This window comes from Salarias fasciatus, chromosome 7 (assembly GCF_902148845.1).
Source record: "Salarias fasciatus chromosome 7, fSalaFa1.1, whole genome shotgun sequence".
NCBI classification, from domain to species: domain Eukaryota; kingdom Metazoa; phylum Chordata; class Actinopteri; order Blenniiformes; family Blenniidae; genus Salarias; species Salarias fasciatus.
The window spans coordinates 31,329,346-31,340,479 of NC_043751.1; the positions used below are offsets into that span (position 1 = coordinate 31,329,346).

General features: G+C 47.2%; 2 protein-coding genes across 2 annotated transcripts; both read left to right on the forward strand.

Moving 5' to 3' along the window:
- Positions 1-358: 358 nt before the first annotated feature.
- On the forward strand, positions 359-3,038 carry c7h15orf40 (chromosome 7 C15orf40 homolog). Its single transcript, XM_030096550.1, has 4 exons — positions 359-624; positions 926-1,061; positions 2,212-2,339; positions 2,534-3,038. Exons 1-4 carry the CDS (start codon positions 397-399, stop codon positions 2,621-2,623), a joined length of 582 nt encoding a protein of 193 aa, XP_029952410.1. The 5' UTR covers positions 359-396; the 3' UTR covers positions 2,624-3,038.
- Positions 3,039-8,330: 5,292 nt separating this feature from the next.
- cart2 (cocaine- and amphetamine-regulated transcript 2) lies at positions 8,331-10,688 on the forward strand. Its single transcript, XM_030096519.1, has 3 exons — positions 8,331-8,503; positions 10,286-10,369; positions 10,578-10,688. The coding sequence occupies exons 1-3, from the start codon at positions 8,384-8,386 to the stop codon at positions 10,683-10,685; spliced, it is 312 nt and encodes a 103-aa protein (XP_029952379.1). The 5' UTR covers positions 8,331-8,383; the 3' UTR covers positions 10,686-10,688.
- Positions 10,689-11,134: the final 446 nt, after the last annotated feature.

An 11,134-nucleotide genomic window follows, 5' to 3' on the forward strand; every position in this document is an offset into this window, starting at 1 on the left:
GTGGAAATGTGAGGAAATAACAGAAATATTAATAATATGAAGTAAATGTTACCTTGGTAACACCATTAAAGAACATCATAAATAGCACTACACAGAGCCAGACAGGACACCAGAAATAAAACTTTATATTGTGGCCATAATTTAAAATCCAGATGTCATGTCTGGGGCTCAATTCCACTGTTATAACTCCATCCAAGCAAGCATGTATGCTGTTTAATGCATTTATAAATGCATTAAACAGCATTAAACAGCAAGTTATAACAGTGGAATTGAAACAGTTGGCGTTTCTTCACAGAAAGTTTTATGCTTTGATTGTTGAGGACAACGGAAGTTTTTACTTTGAAAACCGGAAGTTGCTTTGTTTACGTTTTAATCTTGTAGCTAACATGCTAACCGATGTTCTCCCGCCGCGGTGTGCTCCTACCGGGACGTTTTCTCGGCTGTCTGGCCTCTTTTAGCCCCCCTGGAGCCGCGGAGCCGAGCCGGTGCTCACCGGCCTTCGTCCCGCTGCTCCGCCGCTCCGGACGGTCCGAACCCCCGCCCGCTGCGGCCGGAGAGTCCCGGAAGGTTCCGAAGAATCCCGAAGAGTCCCGGAGCTTCGGAAACAGAAAGATGCCCAAAAAGGTAATAAAGTGACCGAAAGCTTTAAAGCCTTCCCGCCGCTGCGGACACGTCACGTGACCGTCTGGCTCCTGGAGGATCCGGTTCCTGCAGCGCTCAAACAGCACATGAACCCTTTCCGTGGCCGCCGCCTCTGATCCAGTCCCACCGGCTGAGAGCATCTCCAGACTCCTCAGAGAAGCAGAAGCCACCAGGAAGTGGTTTTTGGTCGGAGCTGGCTGTGTGTGTTCAGCCCCTCGGTATTTCTGCTTCCATCGGGATGTTTCAGAGGCTAAATCCACTCGTTTTTGCCTCCCTAACCCAGGTCAAAGGTCAGCAGGCTGCAGTAGCAGCGGGACCAGCAGAAGCAGCGGCTTCAGGCCCGGTGACTCGAGACCGGAGCGGCGCCGTGAGCATCACCGTGCACGCCAAGCCCGGCTCCAAACACAGTGCCATTACAGGTCGGCTGCTCAGAAGCTGTTACACTCTGTGAAGCAGTTACACTCTCTGAAGCTGTTACACTCTCTGAAGCTGTTACACACACACTCTGAAGCAGTTACACACACTCTGAATCAGTTACACACTCTCTGAAGCTGTTACACTCTCTGAAGCTGTTACACACTCTGAAGCTGTTACACACACTCTAAAGCTGTTACACACACACTCTGAAGCAGTTACACACTCTGAAGCAGTTACACACACTGTGAAGCTGTTACACACACTGTGAAGCTGTTACACACACTGTGAAGCTGTTACACACACTGAAGCTGTTACACACACTCTGAAACTGTTACACACTCTGAAGCTGTTACACTCTCTCTGAAGCTGTTACACACTCTGAAGCTGTTACACACACTCTGAAGCTGTTACACACACTCTGAAGCTGTTACACTCTCTCTGAAGCTGTTACACACACTCTGAAACTGTTACACACTCTGAAGCTGTTACACTCTCTCTGAAGCTGTTACACACTCTGAAGCTGTTACACACACTGTGAAGCTGTTACACACACTGAAGCTGTTACACACACTCTGAAACTGTTACACACTCTGAAGCTGTTACACTCTCTCTGAAGCTGTTACACACTCTGAAGCTGTTACACACACTCTGAAGCTGTTACACTCTCTCTGAAGCTGTTACACACTCTGAAGCTGTTACACACACTCTGAAACTGTTACACACACTCTGAAGCTGTTACACTCTCTCTGAAGCTGTTACACACTCTGAAGCTGTTACACACTCTAAAGCTGTTACACACACTGTGAAGCTGTTACACACACACTCTGAAGCTGTTACACACTCTGAAGCAGTTACACACACTGTGAAGCTGTTACACACACACTCTGAAGCAGTTACACACACTCTGAAGCTGTTACACACTCTGAAGCTGTTACACACACTGTGAAGCTGTTACACACACTGTGAAGCTGTTACACACACACTCTGAAGCTGTTACACACACTGTGAAGCTGTTACACACACTGTGAAGCTGTTACACACACACTCTGAAGCTGTTACACACACTGTGAAGCTGTTACACACTCTGAAGCTGTTACACTCTCTCTGAAGCTGTCAGGAATAGTCAGACTGTCTCTGCTCCTCCTGTTTCAGGCGTTTCAGCCGAAGCGGTGGGTGTTTCCATCGCAGCGCCCCCCACAGACGGAGAAGCCAACACCGAGCTGGTCCGTTACCTGGCCGAAGTCCTGCAGCTGAAGAGGAGTCACGTTTCTCTGGACAAGGTTCTCGAACACAGACTGAAGTTGGTTCTGGAACATTTGGGATGAGACGTGTGGACGCTCTCCGCCACCAGGTGGCAGCGTCTCCACGGAGACAGTAATCCTGCAGGGAACCTTCAGAGCCTCCAGCAGACAGGCGCATGTTGTCCTGCAGGATTCCAGACGTTTCCGCCTCCTCACGCTGTTTCCTCCCGCAGGGCTGCAGATCCAGAGACAAGCTGGTCCGAGTGGACTCGTCCCTCAGTCCCGAGGAGGTTCTGAGGAGACTGCGAGAGGCTGCCGGCTGACAGGAGGGGCTCCAGCACCGCTGACCAACAGGAAGGAAACAAAGACTCATCACAACTGCTCTAGGTTCCAGGTCCTGGGATGTGGTCCTGGAGCACTACAGGTCTGGGATTCCAGGACCTGGAACAGTGTTTATATGACAGACATCCTGATTCTAAAAGACGTACTGCAGTAAGATCTCAGTGACAGTCTGAGGGTTCATCAGATCTGAGACTAATGGACGGAGTTCCACAGGGCGTGACTCTGGGCCCTGCGTTTTGGTTTTCTTTTTTCTGTTAAGATTCCCTTATTTGCACATTATCAGAGTCTCAGATCAAGCTGGACGTCTGATAATCTTCGCTGGATTATTATGTGTTGAGAATAATCTGTGAGGAGCAACACTGACGAGTTTTCCCCAGAGATGAATAAAGTATTTCCCTTCAACAAGCATCCCGGGAAGTTTATTTCAAACTTTTATTCCTGTTTCATCCTCATATAAAAACCCTTCATCATCCTTCTGAGAAAATGCTGCACATGTTACTGAAGCTTTGGGACACAGTGTGGACAGTCAGTGGTTTTAACAGAAGAGCCTGTGAACAGCAGGGGGCGCTGTGCTCCAGGTGGGGATTTATCAAAACAAACAGCTTCAACAAACACCCCAGGACCTGCGGGGGTGTGGGGTGCCAGTCCATCCCGGGCTGCAGTGTGTGTGTGTGTGTGTGTGTGTGTGTGTGTGTGTGTGTGGGGGGGGGGGGGGGGGGGGGGGGGGTTCAGTCAGTGTTTCCCTCCTGAGAGGAGCTGATGAAGCTCATTACAGCTCGTAGTGAATAAAACTCTTCAAAGACTCGAATCAAACGAGCTGCTGACTCAGCATCCAGGCCGACTCCTCTGAAGTCCAGCTCCCCTGTCACTCAGATTACATAACAGGCCTCGGTGGGTGGGGTGGGGTGGGGTGGGGTGGGGGGTGGGGAGTGGGGGGGTGGAGAGTTTCCGAGTTTCCTGAGCTGCAGCTTTACGTCCATCAGCCTCAAATTAATCTGCGACGCATTCTGAAAGTTTAAGAGGAAATCTGAGCGAGCGGTCAGTTCATGAAGCACAGAAGAGAAGAAGTTCACTTCGATCAGCAGCCATGAGAAAGATCCATGGAATGGATAATGACCTCTGACCTCTGGTCCACCAGAAGAGGCACACAGCTGGACCATCTTAGTGCTGTTTCCACACTGAGGGTCAGAAGTTCAACTGCAGTTTCATCAGTTACTATAGAGCATCTTCCTCCTCTAAACATGGAACTTCATCTGAACTTAATGAGTGAATCAATCAGACCTTCAGAAGCAGCAAAGTAAACAAGAAAACATTCGGATCTCTGTTTTCATCCTGACTCTCCAAACACAGACTGACTCTGTTTTGGGGGTGGGGGGGATTGTGGGGGATTGGGGGAGGGGTGGGGGGGGTTCAGGGTGATTCTGAGGGGTGTTTGTGAATCTTTCATGCTGATCCCACATGAGGCCAATCAGAGAGTGAATCTGAGGCTGCAGCCGGGGGGTTTAAACCTCTTAGCATCCTCCTCTCTGCAGCTTTCTTTCCAGCTGGAGCTGACGGGAGCTTTTCCTCTGCTGCCTCTTCTCTCGGCACAATGCTGCTGCCGCTCTCAGCGGAAAGCCGACAGCTGACAGCAGGAGGATTTCAGCTACAAGGACGCATGTTTACCCGCAACAATCCGCTCAGACTGTCGTCCTCCCGAAAAAAAAAACTGGCTATCAAACTGTCAGAGTCGGTAAAAACTCTTTAACGAGAGGCAAATAAAGCGTGGTGACTCAGTCACGGGTTACATAACAGCTCCGAACGCCGCACACTGTGCATTTACAGTGAGAACCTGACCTGACACTTCGCACAACTTTTTACTGCAAGATGTGGCTCCTTCCATATGAAAGCACTACATATAATGTGACATGAAAAAATGCTTTAGAGCAGCATCTGAAACTTGGTTCAAACTTCTGTGACTGAACACAGTTCCTCTGCAGGAGGCCTGAAGGGATGAGGCCTGGACCACAGCCCAGCTCATCCCAGCAACTCTCACTTCAGCTACATTCTCCACTCCGATTAAGAAAGAAACGATCTATTCCAGGCAGAAGTGGCGTACCTCAGGGCTCCATCCCAGGACTCCTCCTCTTCAGTGTGATCCTCCCCTTCCATCCAAACACCCCAGACACCCTCCTGTCTTTGTGTTTGACTCTTTCACAGCGCCTCTGTCCGTCAGTCACACTCTGTATGGTGAACCCAGTGAGTCTCTGCTCTGGATCCATCGGACTCGCTCGCTGGTTGGAACGCCGACTGTTGCTAACTAGCTGTCTGTTACTCTGAACACACAAGCGATTGCATTATTCATGGTGAGGCTGACTGAGACTGTGCCGAACCGCAAGTTCTTTTCCTCACATCTGAAAGGGAAATGCTCAAATCCAGCCACTTCTACAAGAAAATAAAATGCTTTAATAAAATGGAAAATTAATTCATAGCTCAACCCACTGGATGAACATGTAAATTATTTGGCTGCTCATCACTGTTTCACCCACTGTGTCACATGTCGCCATGTTAAATCTGATCTCGCTGAAGGTTTCGATACGATACCGTCTACGATGCCGCCCGACGCTGATGGAGTGCGTGGAGGCCACGCTGCATCTGAGAACATAGAAACCTCTGAAAACAGAGATATTTTAATGCATTTGGACCTTTTCTTACACATAAAACTACAGGTCACCAAACGCGGTTATATTTGGAAACTCCGACCGGAAATGTCCGTTGTTGTTAAATACCTGGAGATGTTTAAACATGGCCGACTGCTGCTGTTGATGGAGTTTATGTTGTTTCCGCCCCCTGCGGGCAGACTGAGGTGACCTCCCTGTTTGTTTTCCATGTGAGGACTTTAAAGAAGCAGCTTCTCCGTGAGACATGAGAGGGATTTGAAGTTAGTGACTGGACGTGATGGATGGTAATGCCTCCAGATCGCCGCGGCGATCCGGGATTTAACCATCTGCAGGGACGACGGCAGGATAACGTGTGTCTGTGTTTGAGGCTCTGCTTCTCCGGATGAGGAGGAAATTGGAGGAATCTGCGGCTCAGCTGCACTTCCACTGAGTCACTCTGACAATTTGTCTCCCAAATGTTGTTTTGGCTTTAATCCAGGAAGAAACGCATCAGAACTAATCACTTCATCCATAAGTCATCAGATGCCCCCAGGTAGGGGTGTGTGTGTGTGTGTTCAGTGGTATCAACTGTTCTTCATGCATTAGTGTCAGGCCTCATAAATCGATGTACATTTCGGTGGAGCGTAACAAGACGATCATGGTGATGAATCTGTTTAGTCTTGCTCTTAAATAGCTGCTTCTTTTTGGGGGGAGACACCGAGAGACAGACTGTAGATCAGGGAAAGCAAGAGGAGAAAGACAGTTGGTGCAACACCAGCAGCTTAACCAGCAGAGACGTGTGGCCCGGTCCGGCGGGGTCGGCCCGGCGGGGTCGGTCCGGCGGGGTCGGCCCGGCGGCGTCGGCCCGGCGGGGTCGGCCCGGCGGCGTCGGCCCGGCGGCGTCGGCCCGGCGGGGTCGGCCCGATCAGTGGATCAGTGGCCCGATCAGTGGATCCTGCTGCACCAAGTCGAGATACAGGCTGAAGACTTTCAGCGAAACAGAGACCGATGTGATCATTAACAGTGAGATCAGCTGTGCAGAGGTTCTCCGTGACGACACAGCCTCCACACATCGTCAGCATATGGAGCAGAAATTAGATTTAACATTATGTATTTAGGAATTTAATAAGTTCTTGTATTGGTTCTCAGAATTGGTTAGTGCTCACACCTTTACTCGGCTATTGAAAAAATGGTTTGTGTGTAACATGATGTGTGTATATATGTCTATGGGGATGGCTAGTAGCTACGTCATCGAAGCTGAATACGTCACTTCCGTGTCCAAAGGTGCGATGGTGCAGTGCTGTGTCCCGTGTTGTAACAACAGGAACGATGTCAACAAAACCATTTCCTATTACTGCTTTCCTTCGATATTACATCATTATATTATTTTACTGATATTACAAATAATGAGGCGGACTCACGTTATATAGATCAGATTTTTATTGTTTCATTTAATTATGTCACAGAGCCAGACAGCAGCGGCACCGTAGCCAGGTCTCCTCCCCACAGCGGGGACGGTCCCACCGAGACACACACCCATCACCGGACCCGGTCCTGAGCAGGACCCCTGACCGAGCGGGACACAGGACGGAGCGGAACCGGGACTCAGTCCACGAGGGCGGCGCGTGCCCCCCGCTCCCGGTGCTGCTTAAATTAAACACAATTTATAGAAGTCTAAATAAAATTTTTGGCTACACGTCCTCTGTCTGTGTTTAATCTCCCTTTAGCTAATATTATTTTCTAGGCTGCTGGCATCACATCACTGATTAAATAAATTATTTGCTAAACTTTAGAGTTTATTTACGTGTCAGTCGCGGTTCTTCAGGTCCTGCTGGTTCCCACATCAGCTCCTCTCGTGGCGCCGGCGCATCAAAAGTAACTCTATCGGCCAGAACAATATTGTGTAAAACAGCACAGGACAAAATAAAGTCCCACATCTTTTCAGGGCTGAACTGCAGCGTTTCTCTCGCTGGATCTGAAGCTGCTCTGCAGCAGCTGTGTGTCTTCTCTCACTGTTAAAACTGCCTCCTCTCCGTGGCAGGACGGCCCAGCGGAGTTATCCAAAATTAATAATCCTTTATTAATCCCACAAGGGGGGATATTATTAGATATTCTGTAAGGGCTTTTTATTATTATTATTATTATTATTATTGTTATTATTTTACTTTTTACCCTGTACTGAATGTGTGCTGCTTCTGCTTTATGGCGTGTTTGAGGTTTGGTTTAAAATTATTTCCCTGGATGACACTTCTACAATAAACTGTAAGTTGTCCTAAAACCGCAGACAGACAGAACCCAATTCTAACATTGCTAATTAATTAATAGTTAAGTTACACAGCTTGACGCGACGACTGACACCCTAGTGTTAATGCTAGCTCGCCACTTACTCACCCACCTCAACCTCGTAAATGTTGTTTTTCATTGAAGCCTGTGCTTTCCATTTCAGACTTCCACCTGTCACCACAGAAATATTTACAACTCGGTTTGAGTTGTAAGAGTTTAAACCCCTCTTCACTGACTTTGGAAAGTCAGCAAAATTCACTGTTACCGTGAAAAAAATGACCGTTTCTTTGGCAGCAGCCATTGTGTTTACATTGCGCGCTAGAAGCCTTGGACCCGGAAGTGACTTGTGACGTCACACTAGCCATTCCCATAATCTGCACTTACGGATGATTTCTTGCACTTCTGCTTTTGCGCTGAAGCTTATTTTAGCATCGGCCTCCTTTACACTCACTCCTAAACGTGTGTGTTTCAGCTGGAGTCGGATCCACAGGACTGGATTATTTACTGCATTTGATCAGAAAGAGCCTGGATTGATCGATGTGAGTGAATAAAGTGTTTTGTTTATTTTCTAAAACCAAAGAAATTCTGCTAAAGAGCCTCCTGACGTCACGCGGAGCGGCTACGTCACCCTGGTGACGTCGCGGGAGGGCTCGTGGAGGGGGGCGGGGCCGTTGGTCCAAAGCTCCCGCGCGCCCCGGAGCGCGGCAGAGCGCGCGTGAGCAGCACCTGCGGGAAGGTGACAGCCGCTCGCGGACTCTGGCAGCTCGGACCCGCCGTTGTTTGTTTGTTTGTTTGTTTGTTTACAGTCTGTTTGGAGACATGTGGGCGCGAGCCGTGCTGTGCGCGGCACTGCTGTCCGCGCTGTGTCCGCGCGGCTGGACGGAAGCCGAGAGGGAGCCGAGAGACGTTCAGGAGCCGCGGTACAACCCGAACAGACTGGTGAGGCGTTCAGGGACACCACAATATTGACTCTAATCTGATTTATTCATCGCTTTTCTTCTGATGTAACTTTTAGAGACAGGTACTACTCGGAAAATCAGAATATCGTGTAGAAGTTGTTTTATTCAGGCAATTCATTAAACAGACATTTTATAGACTAATTCCATGCAAAGTGAGATTTCTGCATTGATTTGTTGTAAGTTTGCTGATTATGATTTACAGCTTTTTAAAACCTCAAAAGCAAAACCTCAGAAAGTTAGAATACTGTGAAGAAGTGTCACAAACTGATGAAACACCTGCAGAAGGTCCTGAGCCTTTACAGCTGTGTAACAGAAATGCATGCACTTTTTCAAGATAATTTAATTTTCCGAGTAGAAACTGTATATCAAATGTTAGTGCTTCTTAAGTTTCATTCATGCATTTAATTTAATTTTTTGTGTTTTCTATTGTAATTGAACCTTTATTTATGTGACCCGTAGCACTGTGTGTAATTACATTTATACGATATAGATCTATTTAGCATGTTTGTTTATAAATATTAATGTGAGCAGCTGTTGGTGATCGAATTGAACAAATAATCTTTACATATTTGTTGAAGGTGTATTTAAAATTTAAGTTGTTGAACATGTTCAAATGAAAGTTATGTAAACTGTTTTAAATCATTTTGTCTTTACATTTTACTGGGAGAATCTAAATGTGCTTGATAGTCAGCACATTTCTTTATTTCCATAGAAATAACTCCATGGAGCCTCTTCATACATCAGTACCGAATTTAAATGTGTAATCAGTTAAATAAACTGTGTTCATCTTTTTTTTTTTTTTTTGGGGGGGGGGGCTGATAATGTCATCTATCAGAGTGGAAGAAGCTTTAAATCTTTACAAGCAAAAAAACATCAAAAATGAGTATTTTCAGTGTTTACTTGTATTGTCAGTATCACAGTTGTTTCATTATTTATTAGAGTCGTGTTTCTACATTGAGACAGTAATAAACTCACTGATCAGAGGACGAGTAATCTGAGTACTTACGCTGTAGGACAGATGTGTGATGGCTCCACTGACTTGATGCTGAAATCAACTCCAGACCAGGGGTGTTCAACCTGCGGCTCTGGGGCCACATGTGGCCCTTCAGTCCCTATGTAGCGGCTCCACAGAGCTTTGACAATATGAGATGTGATGAAGATTGAACTTTGATTATATTTACGCATCACACCAACGTTCTAAATGGTCTCAGTGAAGGGATTAAACATAAACGTAAAAAAACGTAAAATTAAGTTAAGAGTAAATTTTTTTAAACTAGCTAAAACCACAAGAAATGTGGGAAAAAGTGATAGAATGGCTTAAAAAATGTGAAATGTTTAGAATTTCTAAAAGAAGACCATAAATATGGTTGGACAAAAGCCTGTAAAACTGCTTAAAATGAGGCAAAATGGTTGAAACTGCTAAAATTTCAAAATTCTCAACTACAAGATACTTGAAAATAGGAACAAAACTGTTCAAATCAAGTATAAATATAGATCCAATTTAATAAAATGTTCACTATTCTGAACCCAAACTTCATAAATACATCATAAGATAGTTTTTGTTTGTGAAGCTTCCTGAGCAGCAGCCGCCTCATTTTAAAGGTCCAATGTTCCTGATGGCTCCAGAACTTCTGGACTTGGTGGAAAGTCACAAAAAATGGCTCTTTTGGTCATAAAGCTTGTAGAACCCTGGTCCAGACCGACTCGGTTAGCGACCACTGCCTCCTCGGACCCCGCTGACCGGGCTGCTTGCTGTCTGCAGCTCGGGGCGCTGCACGAGGTCCTGGAGAAGCTGCAGACGAAGAGGATCAACCCCTGGGAGAAGAAGTACGGCCAGGTTCCCTCTGTGAGTATCGGCGTCGGCGCTCCTCCTCAGCACCCGGTCCGGGTTCTGCCGGGTTCTGTTACGGTACCAGACTGAGGTCCAGACACTCAGAGTCCAGCCAGACGCCCAACTCTCACGTCTGAGACGGAAATGCAACTGAATCACAAACACTGAGACGAACTGCTGGTTCCTCACTCTCATGTCCGTGTGTGTGTGTGTGTGTGCGCAGTGTGACCTGGGCGAGCACTGCGCCGTCAGGAAAGGATCTCGCATCGGGAAGATGTGCGACTGTCCCCAGGGAGCGTTCTGCAACTTCTTCCTGCTGAAGTGCTTATGAGCCAGGCAGGCGGACGGTCTCGGTTTCACCCTACACTCCTCGGAGGATCCGACCCGAGCGTCACGTGCACTGTGTAAATAAAGTTTGGCTTCTTTCTGACTTGCAGACTGTTTCATTACACCGATTTGAATTGGGGGGGGTCATAAGGCCTGCGGCCCACATGTGGGACTTCAGCTCTGCCTGAGTGGCCGTCAGGGAATCAGTCATTCTTGGTTTATCACATCTGAACTCGTCTCGTTTTAACATTTTGTTTTCGGTTGGGTTTAGCTTCTTAGCTAGCGGATGCTAACTCGAAACTGGTCAAAAAAAAAGCCGATAATAAAGCGTGAACTGAATCAACTCAACATTTAGAACGGAATGGTTTCCAGACTCGAAAGTAACGGAGCAACGTGAGCTCATAATGTTAAACCTGTTTTCATCAGACTTTTGCTGAAGAGTAAAACTGAACT

Coding starts and splice junctions, on each gene's coding strand:
- c7h15orf40 (XM_030096550.1), top strand. CDS start 397: ATGTTCTCCCGCCGCGGTGTGCTCCTACCGGGACGTTTTCTCGGCTGT. Junction 625..925: donor ACAGAAAGATGCCCAAAAAG/GTAATAAAGTGA, acceptor TCCCTAACCCAG/GTCAAAGGTCAGCAGGCTGC. Junction 1,062..2,211: donor CAAACACAGTGCCATTACAG/GTCGGCTGCTCA, acceptor CTCCTGTTTCAG/GCGTTTCAGCCGAAGCGGTG.
- cart2 (XM_030096519.1), top strand. CDS start 8,384: ATGTGGGCGCGAGCCGTGCTGTGCGCGGCACTGCTGTCCGCGCTGTGT. Junction 8,504..10,285: donor GGTACAACCCGAACAGACTG/GTGAGGCGTTCA, acceptor TGCTGTCTGCAG/CTCGGGGCGCTGCACGAGGT. Junction 10,370..10,577: donor AGTACGGCCAGGTTCCCTCT/GTGAGTATCGGC, acceptor GTGTGTGCGCAG/TGTGACCTGGGCGAGCACTG.